Below are 18626 nucleotides of genomic sequence, written 5' to 3' on the forward strand. Positions count from 1 at the left end.
TAATATATGCTTGACAAAATTGGTGGGGGTAATTGAACACGTATTTACTTAGCATTGAAATGTAGACTTACGCATATTTAAAAATTCCTTAGTTAAAATACTGCAAGCAGAGGCTTTGGAATCAGATTAAATTTAAAGCTCCATTCGTTCACTCAGCTGGGACTTAAAGATCATATCCTTCTGGGATGTTGTGTAAAAAGAAACCTACCAATGTAGTAAATAGGCAATTTAATTGATGCCATTGTCCAGTTTTGTACTTAGTAAAATGATTGTTGGTCATCAGCCACTGTTAACTCACAGGGACACACATACAAGAACGTGCCCCCCCCCCCCATTTTACTGTAGATTTAAATATCCACAAAATTGCTATTCTGTCACTTAAATTTCTCAATCTGTAAAATAAAAATGCCCGTATTTTATGCTAAAAAATAAAAGAATCTATGTGTAAGTGCTCTTTAAAAAGAGTTGCTACTAGGGAATATTCAGAATCAAGGCCTGTGAGAACAATTGTCATAACCAGAATAGTATCATCTATATCAGGAAGAAACTATTTGAATTCAGGCCTATATACCAAGTAAACACCCTTCATTGGGCTCATGCCAGTATTACTCCATTCAATTGTCATGCTTTCCTAGGAAGGTAATCTAGTTACTGAGTCTAGCAGCAGGGTACTTCCTGGTTTGAGTAGTTAAAAAAGCCAATAATTGTGCTTCAGTAGCTAACTACTATACAAATAAGCCCCCCAAAATCTCATTGCCATGGCTTATTTTATATAAAATTGCCTATTACATTTTACAACTCATGCATTTAACTCAGAATGACAACAGTGCTGGCCTTGGCCAAACACCTACACAATTTTAAACTGGATCTATCTACAGAGAGATAATTACTAAGCTGACTATCCCAAAGTCAACCTATGGCCCACTGTTCTACTTTTGCAAACTTCCAAAGTAAGAATACTATATGGATCTTCTATTATTGTGCTGTGAGGACATGAATTCTTATTCGTATCACTATAACTAATAACCCGTTTTAAAAGAAAAGAGTGGTTATAAAGAAACTTGAATTTGAGAACCTAAGGCACCTGAAAACTAGTCTATATGCCATAACATCAGATAAACCTAAAAGCTGATAAACCCAGCATTTTCTTACATACAGATTTAATAATCTAGGTTAAGTTGTAGTGCACTATGCAACTACACTACTGAGACAGATTAGCCTCTGAGGAAAAAAAAAGCTGGGACATTTTACTTTGGACAAGGCTACAAATTTATTTTTATGAAAACAGTGATACCTTGATAATAACCTTGGTATCTAAAAAAGAAAAGTGGTTTAAAGAATGGCTGGCCAAAACGTTCGCTTGGTTTTTAAATAACGTATTCACCCTTTCGTTCCACTACCTTCTGCCATCTTTCAGGCAACTTCATAATTCCATCTTCCCAAAACTTTTTATCTCTCTGAGCAAAGAACTTTTCCAGGTGACACTTGCAGTCTTCCAAGGAATTGAAATTCTTTCCATTAAGAGAATTTTGTAAAGACCGAAACAAATGGAAACCTGAAGGTGCAATGTCTGATGAATACGGTGGATGAATCAGAACTTCCCAGCCAAGCTGTAACAGTTTTTGCCTGGTCATCAAAGAAACGTGTGGTCTTGCGTTATCCTGATGGAAGATTATGCGTTTTGTGTTGACTAACTCTGGACGCTTTTCATCAAGTGCTGCTTTCAGTTGGTCTAATTGGGAGCAATACTTATTGGAATTAACTGTTTGGTTTTCTGGAAGAAGCTCATAATAGAGGACTCCCTCCCAATCCCACCATATATACAACATTACCTTATTTGGATGAAGACTAGTCTTTGGTGTGGTTGGTAGTGGTTCTTTTCGCTTGCCCCGTGATCTCTTTGGTTCCACATTATTGTAAAGTATCCACTTTTCATCACCCATCACAATTTGTTTTAAAAATGGAACATCTTCATTACGTTTAAGTAGAGAATCACATGCAGAAATACGGTCAAGAAGGTTTTTTTCGCTGAACTTACGCGGAACCCAAACATCAAAGCGATTAACATAACCAAGCTGGTGCAAGTGATTTTCCACGCTTGATTTGGATATCTTAAGTATGTCGGCTATCTCCCGTGTGGTATAATGTTGATTATTCTCAATTAATGTCTTGATTTGATTGCTATCAACTTCAACTGGTCTACCCGACCGTGGTGCATCATCCACAGAGAAATCTCCGGCACGAAACTTTGCAAACCACTTTTGACATGTTCGATCAGTCACAGCACCTTCTCCATACACTGCACAAATCTTTTTTTGTGTTTCAGTTGCTTTTTTACCTTTCTTGAAATAAAAAAGCATAATATGCCGAAAATGGTGCTTATTTTCTTTCATCTTCAATATTAAAATGGCTATAAGAAATTCACCAATTTAGATGTTTTTTTAAATGCATGCTGATATATCAGCTGTCACAATACAATCTAACAAAATTGTTTCAAATGAAGTTCAAGACAACTAAGCGCTACTAGAGCCATCTTATTTGCTTTTATTTCTATCATTCATAAAGCGACCTGAAAAATAAATGAGAAAAATCAAGTTGTAGGTCATCAATATTCTTAACTTATTGAAACAAAATACTCAGGACTTGAAGAGCAAATTATGACAAATTAACATTTATTTTGTAAAACTATCCACTTACCCAATGTTAAGAAACCAGAAGAAACCCACAAACAAAAACCACAACTTGATGTAAAACACTCCTAATATTGTTTGTCTAGCTTTTGAATTCTTTACCTTTGGAAATAGAACCCAGGCTTGATCTCTATTTTACTTGCCTACACTCTACCATATCTATACTGAATTTACCATACCTAGGCTGTTTTAAGGGGTTTTTCCTAATGACTCACTATCTCCCAAAGAAAGCCTTCTAAAATGATTTCCCCTTCTCCAAGTCTTTTACATGTTTCCCACCAAAGTAGTTGTCAAGCTAAGTAAAAACTTTTGTTCTGCTGTTTACGCATGTTACGTTGTTTACTATCCCTCCCACAGATAGGAGTTATTCAAGAAAACAAGTCAGGTTTTTGTCTTCACTGGTGAACAGTAGGCATTCAAATGCTAACGGTACATTTTTTAATTTGTAAAAATTCATACTAGTGACCTGCAGCATAAGGCATACCATTTCTGGCTATATATCCAAAGAAACTCAAAACACTAATTCAAAAGAATATATGCATCTTCATGTTCACTGCAGCATTATTTACAATAGCCAAGATATATATGGGAGCAACCCAAGTGCCCGTCAATAGAGAAGATAAAAAGCTGTGGTACACACATACACGGAGTATTACTCAGCTGTTAAAAAAAAAAAAATGAGGGTACTGTGCTAAGTGAGATAGGCCAAAGACAAGTACCATATGTGGAATCTAAAGAAAAAAACTGAAACAGACTTATACAGAGAACAGATTGATGGATGCCAGAAGGGGTGTTGGGGGGCAGAGTGAAAAAAAAGGTAAGAACTACTAATTGGTAATTACAAAAGACACAAAGATGTAACGCATAGGGAATATAGTAAACAATGTAATAGCTATCTGTGGTGCCAGGGGGCACTTGAATTATCAGTGGCAACACTTTGTAACCTATGTGAATATATACCTGATGTGCTGAACACCTGAAATTAATATAAAAGTGTTGCATGCGAACTAATTGAAAAAATAAAGTACCCTGAAAAAACACTTGTTCACTACTGTATTCAGAGAGGCTTGTAAATTAAGGTTAGCATGGTTTATTACTTGAAAAGATAAGGAAAACTCAAGCTCAGAAAATGCATAAATTTGGGGGGAATCAATTCCTTTATAAAAGCACAATGGGATTTTTCTTGTTAAAATAAGTTAGGACTTCCTTTCTGCCACCACTGTAACCGTAACTATTTAATAAAACTAACATCATAATTAAAGCCAGAATTATAAGCTCATAAAGGTTTCAAACCAGCTTTGTCATTTAATAATTGTGTCATCTTGGGCAAGTTACTTTTATATATGATTTAAATGGCATAAAAACAAATACTTAGGTATGAATGTAAATTTGTGTAAGATTTTATGTTGAAAATTATAAAACTGGGAGAAAAAATGAGCTAAACAAACTGGTCAGAAGACTGAGTCGTCAGGCCTTCCAAACTGATGTATAGACTGAATGTAAAGCCAGTGAAATTCACAAGAGCCTATTTTTTGAGGTGGGGTTGGGGAGTGGAAAGAAATCAAGCCGTTACTAAAATTTATATGGAAGAAAAATTAAAACAGCCAAAACAACTGCAAAAAAGATCCATTAATAGACATATTAACGGAACAGAAGAGTCTTTTTTAAGAGTTTTTCTGTTTATTTTTAAGTTTTACTTATTTTTAGAGAGGGGGGAAGGGAGGGAGGAAGTGAGGGAAAGAAACATCAATGTGTGGTTGCCTCTCACACGTCCCCCTACTGGGGACCTGGCCTGCAACCCAGGCATGTGCCCTGACTGGGAACTGAACTAGTGACCCTTTGGTTTGCAGCCCAGAGTTCCATCCGCTGAGCCACACTAGCCAGGGCAGAATTGTGTCTTAAAATAGACTAAAAAATATGGTGAATTGACTGACAAAGATGAAAAGGCAAATCAATGGAGGATAGTGATTTTTCAGAGACTGCTGGAACAACTGGACAGACATCCACAATGCAAAAGCAAACCATACCTTGGTACTAGATACAGAAATTAATTCAAAGTGATCATAAGCCAAAATGTACCTCAGACTCTTAAACTTCTAGAAGAAAAGAGATCTCTGAATTTGGTTTTAAAAATGTTTCACTATATTAAAAACTGACAGACTTAATTTTACCCAACTTGAAAGTGCTCTCCTAAAAACACTGAAAAAGATACAAAAAACTTGGAAAATATTGCAAATCACTTAACCTTACATAAGACGTGTGTCCAAAATGTACAAAGACTCTCAAAATTCAACAGTAAGAAATCAACCCAATTTTTTAAAAGGGCGAAAGATACAGATAATTCACATTACAAATAACTGATGTTCCTTCTTTGACCATCTAACCCCTTCAAAAGGTAATACAACCTTATGTATTCCTCCAGTCCATAAATAACAGGTCTTTAAAAAAGTATATGCTGGTGTAATGTGGTTAATATACAGATGTTAAAGAGCAAGGGTCCTTGCACATTTTGTGTTTGAAGTATATGACTTGGACTTCTGTATGTGAAAACACAATGTGAAATTTTAGAAGAATTCATTAAAAGAGCTGAACTATGTAGTCCATATGGGAATGGGAATTGTTAAAAACAGGAAAAGTCAAGACTTCAAGACCAGTGTTCAGTATATTATGATAGAGAATTATTAATATAGCACCAAGGAAATACTGATAATTAAAACAAAGGGAAATAGTATATGAGATTTAGTGGTATAAACATGATAACCTGTCATCTTCAGCAGACTGACTGGATTAAGAGTAAGCAGAGTAAGCAGCAACCAAATAAGAGCAGTAAACAATCAATGCAAACATTTGGATACCTACAATGTACCACACTGCCAGGAAATATTAAAAATAAAAAAGAAAGAAATACAATTATTTCCTCAGTGGGAAAAAGGCACATTTAAAAATCACTAGGCAAGGCATATTAGAAATATGTATTACTATGCATACATATACTGCATGTACAAACTGAACTACAAATGTGTGTTTTGGGAAGGGGAGCAAGATAAATTAAGAAGCAAGAGAATTTCAGCTCTCCAATCAGCGAATTTAGAAAAACTAAGGATGTCCACAATTAGTTGGAAAATAGTTCTGAGATGGCGATAACTCAAACAAAATAAAAAGACCAATCTTCATGAACAATTTAGATAAGCTGTCCCCAACCTTTTTGGCACCATGGACCAGTTTCACCTAAGAGTGGGGAAGAGGGACAGGAGACAGTGCTCAGGCAAGCTTTGCTGGTGGCTGGGTTCTTAACAAGGTGAGGTGAGGACTGGTACTGGTCAAGAGCTTGGAGGTTGGGGCCCCCTGATTTAGACAGTGGGAATCTATGTGGTAGATAATTATTTCTCCATTTGATTCAAAGACCACCTGCATAAGAATCCCCCATAGAATGAATTCACTAGTTCTTAAAGTGAGTCCCGGAATCTATATTGTGAGCAAGTTACCTAACATAATGCTTATGAATACAGTAACATTTGAGATTCACTGATTTGGACTCAGGTTATTAAAAGGTGAACATGTTAATAGGAACAATTACCAAAAGGGTTTAAAAAGAAACTTCTGTCACAATGGAAAAATGGAGGATGAAACTAGGTCATGATGGGTATTTAGGAAAACTTTGTTAATTTTTTAAAGAAACACATGTATCAGAAATAAGAGTACATTCCGAGATAATGAAAAGGGAAGTATTTGGTAGAAACTTTATAGAAGTTGGTTTCAAATATCTCATTATTCAGCATCAGTTTTCTGAAAATTTCCAAAATGCCATGGAGCCGATAAGGAAGAAATTACCTAAGTATTCAGGAATTAAAAAGTACCTTTTGTATTTTAGTCAAAAAAGAGAAAAACGACTCTAACTTAAGGAAGGCCAGACCAATTTAATGTTTGGTTCTACTACTGCAAAAGAATCTTAACACAAGATTCTCTTACCAGCAATGAGGGGATTCAAGTTTACACTGCAACTTTACTGGTATTACTTGATTAGTTGATTTCATGTTCCAAGTACACTTTCCATAAAATGAAAAAACTACACAAGCTGTAAGAAAAATTTATTCTATAAAATAACGTGGAATACTTTGAAGATGTATAAAGAGCATATTAAAAATTTAATACTTTATCTGTACTTCGATAATGTAGTCTAGGTTCCATTCAGATGATAATTACAGGGTGAGCAAGATTCTGCATTGATCCTTAAATAGTAATAACGTTAAACTGTACATATAATTATCATTTCCATTGTCCTACCCTGAATATCAGTTTAGTAAGATTTCTTTGGGAAGGAGAAAATGGAATTTCATTGGTGACTGTTGGCAATTATAATTTAAAGTTTTTATATCAAATAATATAAAAAAAATCCAAGATAAAGACCAAGAGCAGTACACCTTTACTTTGAAAATAAAAGCAACTTAAAAAACATACCACCAAAGAAAGCAGACAACAAATTATTTTGGCTTGAAAATAAACTGTTCCTAAAAATTACTTCCTGAAAATGATAAATCCACATATGGATTTGAAATATAAATTGTAACTAATGATAAATAAATGTTGAAGATTAAAAGTGGAGATTATAGTAACTGGAACACTTTCACTAGACTATGACAGCCATTTGCTATAAAGTTTGGAAGATATCAAACTTTGTAATGTTCATTTGTATAAATGGTGAAAAGAAAATAAGTAGCACTGTTTAAAAATATGGACATTTATTATTATAAAATCAGCTAGTTAAATAAAAAAGCATTATATTTAAAAATAATACAAATACATGTTAAAAATGTAAATTGTGCTTCTTTTGAGTGCAATGCAAACAAGGTTATCCAAAGAAGAAACAAAAACTCAGTAGTTGTAATAAAACCTATCCCTGAAGTTAGTGGATATTACACATAAGTATTTATACTGTGGTCTTTAATTCCCTGTATTTATTTTCGAAGAATCAGAAAAATTTAAACTGAATATAAAAACAAATTATAAATAAATATAAAAATATATCTGTACAAGATTCTTACTCAAGACATGATTCTTACTGTATAAATGCCTAAATGAGATTATAAATTAAAATGCTGAAGGGAAAAAAAGTTGATTTCATAGAAAACATGACAAGTAATTCATCATCTGTAAATGTTCTACTTCACTATTTTAGTTGCAAAAGATTCTATGAATCATTTTACTGTAAACTTTCCCCCAAAGATATTCTAAGATAACAATGTAGCCCACAGTCTATTTCTATTTATTGTAATCAGCTTTGGCTTATCACCCATCCCTACTGAAAACGGAGTATATGTGGTTGAATACATATTTGCAGAGGAAAAATCTAATGGAAATGAAGAGATTTTTTTCTTTATAGGCTATGTAATGATTCATTCACAAAATGAAAACACCTTTGATAGGGAAAGCTTAAAGAGGAGCACAGTATCAGCAAGTTATATACTAATTATTTCTGGGAATGAAAAGTTTCTCTTCCTGACTACCCTCTTTCATAACTCGAAGCCAAATGAAGCTTTCTGACAAATGTCTTCAAGTAGACACAGGATGTGCCACTTGCCCCCTCATCTTGATATTTGGACAGTTTCCAAACAATTTCAGGAGAGATGCTTTAAACATGAAACCCAGGCTCACCCATCCTTTTCCCTAAATGGAAATCTGACAAAACAGGAAGCACTTGGAAGCATAGAGAAGCAAGTTTTGTGGCTTACGTATTATTTACTGGTAACAGACTAGTTCTTCATGACATGTAATAAAATGCAGAACTTCACATTTGAGAGAAAAAAAAAAACACAGCAAAAATTTGTCTTGGTTACCAGGGTTCCCTTGACAATTACAAGGCCTTAAAGACAGTATCACATGATACACAGAGGAATAAAAAACAGGAAGATGGCTTTTCTTTTTGTTATGTTCTTTCATATAAAAACTCCCATCTCTGTCCTGTTTAGGCCATCAATACTATACAAACACTAAGCATATTTATGAAAAGATTTCTGATTTGGTTTTAGGGAAACTGCTTAGGGAAAAAGTTTTTGTTTGTGCTTGCCACAGGATTTTAGGTAAAGCTAAATACAAATAAATATGAATATAAACTGATAAAAGGGGGCAATTAGGATTAGCAGACTCAATACACACTACCAAACATACCATAAGCCAGCCAAAAAAAAGAAAAAACAAATCTTTCCCTGACAACATCTTCCAGCTGCCCTCCTTTGCTTATAGAAACTTAACTACAGTGAAATTAATCAGTGAACCTGCTTAACTATTACTTCAAATATCTGTTTTACCAGCCAATGAAAGCATTTACAACGGTTGTTAAGCAAAACAGTGAGGTAGGTAGGACATGAAATTTCATCCTATGTTGTAGTGAATAGCAGCAACTCTCCTTAAGGGCTAAAATTATCAAGTCATTTTCTGATACTTCTGATTCTCAGGGGTTGTTAAAACATCAATTAACCTTTCAGAAGTACATTAATATTGTAAGTATGCTTACAGGAGTTCTTATCTGAAAAAATACTGTACACTGTACTAGATTGGAACAGTTAAGTATTAGGAACTATAGATGCCTAGCACCATGCCCCTTACACTCTAAAAGCAAACATTCTGGCAGAGTAATGTATACCAGGTCACAACCAATGACAACAAGCTTACGATCAGAGCACAGAACATCTGGATTTCAAATACAGTGTTTTTTTGTATTAAGATATTGATGCAATCTTGCCCTAGCTGGTGTGGCTCAGTAGACTGAGAGCCTGCCTGTGAAACAAAGGGTTCCCCGTGTTTCCTAGTCAGGGCACATGCCTGAGTTATGGGGTCAGGTCCCCGGTGGGGGGAGCGCATAAGAGGCAACCACACACTAAGGTTTCTCTCCCTCTCTTTAAATAAAAATAAATTAATGCTGGGTATTTTTTAAAAAGATTTTATTTATTTATTTTTAGACAGAGGGGAAAAGAGGGAGAAAGAAAGGGAGAGAAACAATGTGTGGTTGCCTCTTGTGCACCCCCAACAGTGGACCTGGCCCACAACCCAGGTGTGTGTCCTGACTAGAAAGCAAACCTGCGACCCTTTGGATCACAGGCCCACGCTGAATCCACTGAGTCACACCAGCCAGGGCTGTGATGGGTATTTTACCTCTCTATTTCCCACCATTCCCATTTCTTTTAAATCTCTAGGCCAACACCTTATCAATATTATAGTAATCAAAGATCAGGTCAATGTCTTCACAACATCTCTCACCCAGTTCCTATTCTCAGAGGACCCCTACTTTTATGCACTGAAGCATTATGGCATTGTGACAAGAAAAATGTACATGCAGAGTGAAAGTATGGGTTCAATAGCTGATTGAGCCAGGCTGCTTGTATATTCTGTGTTGGCAGCGGATATACCCTGAACTAGCCAAACTTTTCAGAAATCTGGATCACTGCTGATAACGAAGATTAGAGGGTGGGCAGATCTATGAAAAAAAAAAAAACAAAAAAAAAAAACAGTTTCTCTCAGAAAAACATTCCCTTTGGTGGTTGATCAGATATAGAATCTTTAAACAAACAAACAAAAATCAAGAAAATATTCTAATGAAAATCCTTGACCTGTGGATAATGCCCATTATGCTCTACGGTGTACATGTTCTTGATTCTGACCCAATTTCTAAAACCTCAAGTGATCTCATTTTCAGTAACTGATCAGGCAAGATGCTCCTGGTGTACAAACACTGACAAAGCACATTTTCATTGGCATATATTTGTTAAACATAATCTTTTAGCTTGTTATACCTTTTATAAACTTTCACTCCACAAATGAGTGCCTACAAAGTGCCAAGGCTTGTGATAGGTTCTAACATTACAAAGGTAAGTAAGGTATAGTTCTCCGCATGTAAGAATGTCGTAACTTTGAGCAAAAAATCCTGAAATGCAACATAGAAAGTAGTAGGAATTATGTAAGAGGAAATACATGAAATTCACATGGACAGATTACCATAGTTGTAGAGATACAATGGAAAGCTTCACCCAGGTTGCGGTGTATATGAGAGGCAACCAATCAATGTTTCTCTCTCCCCCTTCCTCTCTCTTTAAAAACAATGGAAAAAAAAAAAAAAAAGTAGCCCACCCCCACCCCACCACAAGAAAAAAATATTTTAAAAAACCCCCAACAAGTAGCTTTTGACAATGTGGTAATAGGGCAACATTCCAGATACTGGGAAAAGTATGAATAAAAACAAAAACCTGGGAAAACCCATGACAGCTTTCGTGTGACAAGAGCAACTAATACCTAAAGAGAAGCAGAAAGTTTGGAGAGAGGTTGAGCATTTGAGAAGGTACTGCATGTGAGACAGAGTCTAGATGCCTTATTTCTGCATGTAAATACAATAATGTACATTTTAAAAACGTTCTTTGAGTGACAAGACACTACTGACAGACACTATATCATATCATCATATACATTACCACCACCAATATATGAGTGCTTCCTAAATACGTGGCATCATTAGTCTAAGTGCTTTACATGTCTCAACTCATTTAATACTAATCTCAACGCTGTCAGATCAGGTCTATTAAGATCCCCATTTCACAGATGGGGCAGAGGTTAAGAAATTTGCTCTAAATCACCCCTCCCACAAACCACCTAGCCTGACCTACACAGTCTAAAGCTGGAAGTATCTTTGCTACCCACTGAATGATTTATTTATTTATTTTCCTTTTATTTTACTGTATTTCTTCCCATTACTATTTATCCCTCTTATAACCTCTGCCCCTTGCAACCACCAGTCTTGTCCACATCCATGAGTCCTTTTCCTTTTTGCTCAATCCCCCCACCCTATAACCCCACCCCCACAGTTGTCATCTTGCTCTCTGAGTCTCTCTATTTTACTTGTTAGTTCATTTTTTTAAAAGCTATCATTCTAATGGGAGGTATGGAGAAGATCTGGTGAGAAGACATGGTGTAACTCAAATGACAGTCTTTGAAAAACCATCGGTACCAGAGAAAAGGGGTTAATGAAAAGAAAAGCAATTTGTGTCCCAGTGGAAGCACCAAAAAAAAAAAAAAAAATTAAAATAAGAATAAGGAAAGAGAAGCAATTAAACATACACAGTCATTAAAAACTAAGAATGCAGAAAAACTAATGCACAAATGTTATGTTTCTAAATGTATTAATTACTTTTTCCTCAGTTTATTAATAGCATGTATCTTTGTAACTCAAAGCTAGCACTATGATGGGAAACCTTTTTATACATAATTTATTAAGTGAGATAAAAAGAGTCTTGATATAAACAACAAAATAGCTCAAATTTCATACATATACTAACCCTAGAAGTTTAGGTTTTATAAAAAAATACAAATTAAAAAGCCAAGTCAAAAAGAAAAATTTTTTCTCTAAAACAAAAAAGTAACCTTTTCATTGCTAATTAGCAGAACACATTTTTTTGAAGTCTTAGGGGAAAAGGAAGGAACAGAACATGGGAAATTAACCATCTAAATTAAATGCTGCCTCTTGAAAAACACTTAAAAGTCAGCCTACTCCATATTTACATGTCTAGTTGTCAAAGTCCTTCCTTAAAAAGAACACTTACATTTCATCTGTTGAAATAAAAGGGGCTTACAAAAATAAGACAATTAACATCTTTACTTGGGTTTCATATATTTAAAAGAATCTTGGCTAAGCATTCATGTTTCATAGAATTACATCTGTTTTTGCTCTACATTTTATTAAAATTGAAAGAACACACCAAACTCAATCCACCGAGGAAGAGGAAAGATACTTCATGGCACATATCTATCTTAACAGCTTAAAAGCATCCTGCCCTTGCTGGTGTGGCTCAGTTGGTTGAAGCATTGTCCCACTGACCAAAAGGTCACAGGTCTTATTCCATGTCAGGACACACACCCAGGTTGCGGGTTCAAGCCCCAGTCAGAGCACATATAAGAAGGCAACCAGTATCTTTCCTTCTTTAAGCGATGAAAAAATGTCCTTGGGTGATAAAATTAGTAATCGTAATAAAATACAAATAAAAGCTTCCTTATATTCTGTAAGATGCTCTCTTAACACTACTTTTTAAAAGCATGAACAACTAACCTCCCCTTAATTTTAGTTTAATTTAAGAATCATCTGGTTTTGCCCTGACTGGTGTGGCTCAATGGGTTGGGCATCCTGCCACAAACTGAAAGGTCACTGGTTCGATTCCCAGTTAGGGCACATGCTTGTGTTGCAGGGCAGGTCCCAGGCTGCAGACCTACAAGAGGCAACTGATCAAGGTTTCTTTCACACATCCATGTTTCTCTCCCTCTCTTTCTCCTTCTCTTCTCCCTCTCTAAAAATAAATATTTCCCTGAACACGGTTTACTATTAATTTGCTTTAACTTTTCAAATAGTACTTTAAAAATCAGAAATAAGCAAGTCCTGATAAAAGCAACAAAGTCTGTAGGGGTGTCCAACCTGCAGACCACGGGCCTTTTGTGGCTCAGGATGGCTATGAATGCTGCCCAACACAAAATCATAAATTTTATTAAAACATTATGAGATATTTTTTGTGTGATGACATGTCGCAATGTATTTAATGTGTGGTCCAAGACAAGTCTTCTTCCAGTGCGGCTCAGAGATGGTAAAAGGTTGGACACCCCATTGAAGAACAAAACAAAAAGTCAAAATACAGAAAACAACATAAGGTTCAGTATATGCCTTGTCCCAATTAGGGACCTCATAGACCCTTTGACAAAAGAACAACAGATGCTTACTAGACTTTCCAAACTCTAACTTGTTATGTTTAAAACTGATTTCATCTTCCTTACCAACGAGAAGTCTCTCCTGACTTTCCAAATTAGTTAATACTACCATCTATTCCCTGCTCTTTAAAATCTTGAGTGTTTTGTTTCCTTTCTTCTTACCTTTATAATCAGCTAGAGGTCAAATGCTCTCAACTCTTTTGCTTGCTCACCTCTTCCTTCCTCTCTCCAGGTCCTACCCCAGTTTCATCTTAGGCTGACACAACTGCAACAGTATCTTAATTGTCTCCCTACCTCCAATTCTTGTGTCATTTCTTCAGACACACTGGACACAGTTTCCAAATAATTTTCCAGTAATATATTTTGTGTATATCATACCCCTCTGTGTCTGTTCCAAAATCCTCAACTAAATATCTAAAGTTAAACAGAAATTCTAAATGGAAAAGTATCTGCACCAAATTACTACTGAATAGTATTTAATAGACTCAAAAGATTTTAAAAAGTGGTAAGCTGCTACATAAATAGACTGAAGTCTTGAGTAGACAAGATATCTATTACTAATAATCATCAGTAAGTGGAGTTATAGAAAATGGTCCAACCTCAGTAGTTAACCAAGAAAAGGAGAATGCAACATACGTTTCACCTATCAAATTAGCAAAAATGATTAGACTACCCAAAGGTGGTAGTTAAACTCATAGGGACCATGACAGTGTAAATTATAACTCTTCTGAAAAACAACACAGCAATGTTTCAAGAGTTATAAAAAATTAAACTCACTCTAGAAGACAAAAACTTCTTTTAGATTTGAGTATGCTATATTATATAGCCCACATAATCAGAACAGTTTTAAAATTTCCATTAAAGAAAAAATTTCTTCACTTTTAAACACTTTCACCAATAAGATCTTTATATGTCAAGTATTTTACCACAGGTAAAAACAAACAAAAAAACATGAAAGTATTCACAGTATTCTGTGATTAAGAATTCAGAAATGAAATCCATGTGTATAGGTAAACAAATTCACAGGGATGATCTAATTTTGCAATTTCAGTCTAAAATATACTACATTGGGAGACTGACTATATAGACTCATCAAAACTTCTGACCAAATAAATAAAACATTCTGCATTTAAAATAGCATTTCATCAATAGAAGCAATTAAGAATCTCACAATTTTCATTTTGTAGGAAACTTTTATAAATTAATTTGGGCCTGTTGAAACTGGTTACAAAGTACATTTCTAACACAATTTTTTTTCATTCATACCTAAGAGATGGTCTGGTGACTTTAGTTACAGCTGCTTGTAACAGATCATAAAATCCCCTTTTAAAAAACTGAGGAACCAAAATCTTGAATAATTCTTGTTTTTAAAAGATTTTTAAAATCCATTTGTAGAGAGAGGGGAAGAGAGGGAGAGAAACATCTATGTGAGAGAGAAACATCAAGCGGTTGCCTCTCACTAGGAGGGACTAACCCACAACCCTGCACGTGCCCTGACTAGGAAAGGAACCCACAACTTTTCGCTTTGTGGGATGATGCCCAATCAACTAAACCACACCAGTCAGGACTTAAAAAAACTATTCTTTTGGATTTTGTTTTCCTTTCTTTTTTTTTTAACTATTTTTTTAAAGATTTTACTTATTCATTTTTAGAGAGGGAAGGGAGAAAGAGAGAAACATCAATGTGCAGTTGCTGGGGGCCACGGCCCACAACCCAGGCATGCAACGTGACCAGGGATCGAACCCGCGATGCCTGGCTCGCAGCCCGCGCCCAATCCACCGAGCCATGCCAGCCAGGGCAGGATTTTGTTTTTCAAAGATTTTATTTATTTTTAGAGAGAGGGGAAGGGAAGGACAAAGAGAGGGAGAGAAAGATCAATGTGTGGTTGCCCCTGGGTACCCCCAAATGGGGACCTGGCCCAAAACCCAGGCATGTACCCTGACTGGGAATCAAACCAGCAATCTTTTGGTCCACAGGCCCATGCTCAATCCACTGAGCTACATCAGCCACGTATTCTTAATGACTTCTCTAAATTTACATTACATTAGTAATTACAAATCCATTTGGTATTAAATCAGATATTTGGACCACTAAAAATATTTTGAAGGTTAAGACAGCATCTGCCGAACAGCACGAATTCTTAGAAATGAATGACTGTTAAAGAAAACCTAAGAGCTTATTTTATATATTTTGTATATGAAAGTGCATACAGATTTATAAGAAATATTGACAGAGCATCCATCATGCACTAGGCAGGCAAACATAGCAGTGATTAAAACCCCTACTGCTGTCCTCTGGAAGTAGTGTCTTAAACTGGGGAAGAGCCAAACCATTGCTAAGTAAAGATTATGAGGGGCATGTAAAGGGTCCTTATGAGGGTACAAAAGCAACAAGAGAATGCACATAAGAATGGAAAATTTTAGGGAGGGCTACAGGAAACAAAACAGTTAAACTCATGTTTTTGACAACCTCTAAATCCCATTTCTGTGTAGAAGAATGTTTCACTGCATAAATGCCTAACTATTTAGAGTAAAAAAAATAAGTTAGTTTTAAGAAATTATTCCTAAGATGCAATAAAAATTCTCAAATTTTACTACACGTGTGACTTAAAGGCTGTAGTAATTCTACTTGAATAAACACAGACCAAGGAGATAAATTGAAAAATAAAGCTAGTAAAAAACCCCAGAAAATTGGAGAAAATGTAGTAAAAGCAAAAAGAACAAAAATGCAAGTGCAGTAAGAACAAGTTTTTGTTTTGTTTTTTTTTTTAAAGACTTTATTTTTAGAAAGGGGAAAAGGAGAGAAATATCAATGTGTGGTTCCCTCCGGGTGCCCCCAAATGGGGACCTGGCCTGCAACCCAGGCATGTGCCCTGACTGGAAATCAAACCAGAGACCCTTGGTTCACAGGCCTGCACTCAGTCCACTGAGCCACACCAGCCAGGGCAAAGCAAAAGTTTTTTGATGGAAAACTGTACAAGGATCAAAAGCCTTAAATGTATAATCCCCTTGGCCTTATACTTCCACTTCCAGGAATTGAGTCTAAAGAAATCAGGGATGTGAAGGAAAAGTTTGAGGCCTAGGAATTTTACCCATAGATATCAGTGCTTAGTCAAAATCTTACAGATATTCAGACATATTGCTGTAATAAAAAACAAGATATCAGGATATATGAATTATTGCATACCTTTTCTATAGAACACTATGCAGCCATGAAAACAGTTTAAGAACAAAGTATTTCTTATGTTCCCAATATTTTCTATAAAGAAATAAACATGGGTGATAAAATGAGCTCCAATGATGTTTATTTGGTAATACAAAACAAATGAAAAATGAAACCCCTTTTTATAATATGTTAAGTATAGTATAAACCATAATTACCTTTTGGTAGAAGGAATACAAGAGGTTTTTACATACTTCTTTTTGCTTTTTAGAAATTTACAAATGCCCACTGATGTGTTATTGGATAGTAACAGCTAGAAGTTGTGTAGTAGAATTGGAGGTGGTTACCTCTGGAAGTTCAGCAGTACTGTTTTATAACTTCCCTAAGGGAAAAAAATCACTTCCAAACTCTTACTGAAATATCACTTTTATATACCAGATTTTTAAATTGGGACAAAAAAAATCATAAAAATGTTCCTATTATTACATAATAAAAATATGAAGTACTTAAAAATCCAGAAATGGGAAATACATGAATGAGTAGACGAATTCATATGTCCTCACTTTTGAGTTTCATTCTAAAAAAAATACCACACCTGGTAGCTAATTGTACAAACTCATTTGAACCCTTCACCAAACAGAACACCTTTCAAAGACCATCCTTCCATTTTGCTACTTACGGCTCTTATTTATTGGTCCACAAAAAATTTTTCCAGGCACCCTCCCCAATTTTAGAGTTTTACAGATATTACAACTCACCTCAGTAACACTTCCTGAGAGGTCCTGTTATCTTCAGACCAACTGCCAACAAAACTCAGTAAATTATTAAGTCACTGAACCACAGCGTTCAAAACAGGTATTATAAGGATAATTTTTTACAAAGCTACAGAGATCAGTGCCACTAGATTACTCAATAGAAATACTAACATATTTCACTCTTAATTTTGAGAAAAATCACTGTTATGAATGAAAAACTGATTCGGCTTTATTTAAGCTGTTCTCAAGTAAATTTCTTCAACGTGTACCATTAACGGTATTTTTTATTTCCTTACTTCATTCTTTGTAACAATTTGCTCCATTTCCACCATTTCAAATGTGTTTTTGATCATTTAACGGAATACAGGATTTTGCTAAGAGACCACCACCAATGGCTATCCTGAAATTAGTCCTACCGGGAGGTCCTTTTTAACTAAGGTGCTTTCTGTTCCTGCAAAACCGCTGCTTTTTCCTTTCAAAAATTAGGATAAGCTTCGTGGAGTGGGGAACAGCTACTAAGGTCAGAATAGCAACGTCTGTGCTAGCACATGAATTCCTCGGCATCCCGAAACCCAGAGCTTAATCCCGTGAGGAGCACGCGGAAACACCTGTCCCCACGCACTGTGTCTAAGAATCTTTCCCTTCCCAGTCTTAATTAAGGAGCCCACAGCCAGTGGCACTTGGTTGACAATGTGACAAATTCCCGAAATACACTTCCAAAGGGAGAATGAGCTGTTCCGACAGCAGCAGACCCCGGAAAACCTCTCGTGTCCTCTAGATAATGCCAAAGACCAGCCCAGAAAAAGAGACTTCCCCCGCGCCTCTTTCTCTCTCGCGGCGGGAGAGAAAGCCTCGCCCCCTCTCATCCCGCCCTCCACTTCCCACCCCGCCTCAAGGAGAAGTTTGCCATGGCTGCCCAGTGGCCCCTTCACTTCCGGTGCCGCTAAAGCTGCGCCATCCCCCAGTCAATCGGACAACCATAGGTTCCAACTGACCTTTCAAACAGACCCGCTATTCCTCCGATCTTCATTAGGTCTTGTTCTGGAGGGAACCGCTGACGGGTGCCGCACTAAATAGAATCTACGGGAGAAGGACTTCCCTATCGTCTCACCACAAACATGAAACGCGATAGATCTGTGGCCACAGCAGCCCAGACAAAATGGCGCCGAGAAACAGGCTTAGCGCATGCGCCTTGGAAAGACTCTGTCCCGCCCCCGTGAAAGTCCTGGCCGCAGTTCTGGGTTCGGTTTCCATGGGACACTCCAGTGCCAATCCTTGTGCGGAA

At 36.1% G+C, this 18626-nt stretch overlaps 1 protein-coding gene and 1 long non-coding RNA gene across 3 annotated transcripts; both read right to left on the reverse strand.

The window, feature by feature from the left end:
• Positions 1-1251: 1251 nt before the first annotated feature.
• Positions 1252-2364, reverse strand: LOC123807980 (histone-lysine N-methyltransferase SETMAR-like). Its single transcript, XM_045822127.1, has 2 exons — positions 1833-2364; positions 1252-1732 (listed from the first exon to the last, which is right to left on the reverse strand). Exons 1-2 carry the CDS (start codon positions 2358-2360, stop codon positions 1724-1726), a joined length of 537 nt encoding a protein of 178 aa, XP_045678083.1. The 5' UTR covers positions 2361-2364; the 3' UTR covers positions 1252-1723.
• A 145-nt stretch (positions 2365-2509) lies between these two features.
• Positions 2510-18616, reverse strand: LOC123807981. 2 transcript variants are annotated; one of them, XR_006783737.1, is made up of 4 exons: positions 18337-18616; positions 17345-17386; positions 16611-16682; positions 2518-2569 (listed from the first exon to the last, which is right to left on the reverse strand). It is a non-coding gene; the product is annotated as an uncharacterized LOC123807981 (long non-coding RNA). The 2 variants fall into 2 exon arrangements; XR_006783738.1 differs by lacking the exon at positions 16611-16682 and having other exon boundaries at positions 2510-2569; positions 18337-18609.
• Between the last annotated feature and the right edge of the window lie 10 nt (positions 18617-18626).

This window comes from Phyllostomus hastatus, unplaced genomic scaffold (assembly GCF_019186645.2).
Source record: "Phyllostomus hastatus isolate PE091 unplaced genomic scaffold, TTU_PhHast_1.1 phas_scaffold_501, whole genome shotgun sequence".
Lineage (NCBI taxonomy): Eukaryota > Metazoa > Chordata > Mammalia > Chiroptera > Phyllostomidae > Phyllostomus > Phyllostomus hastatus.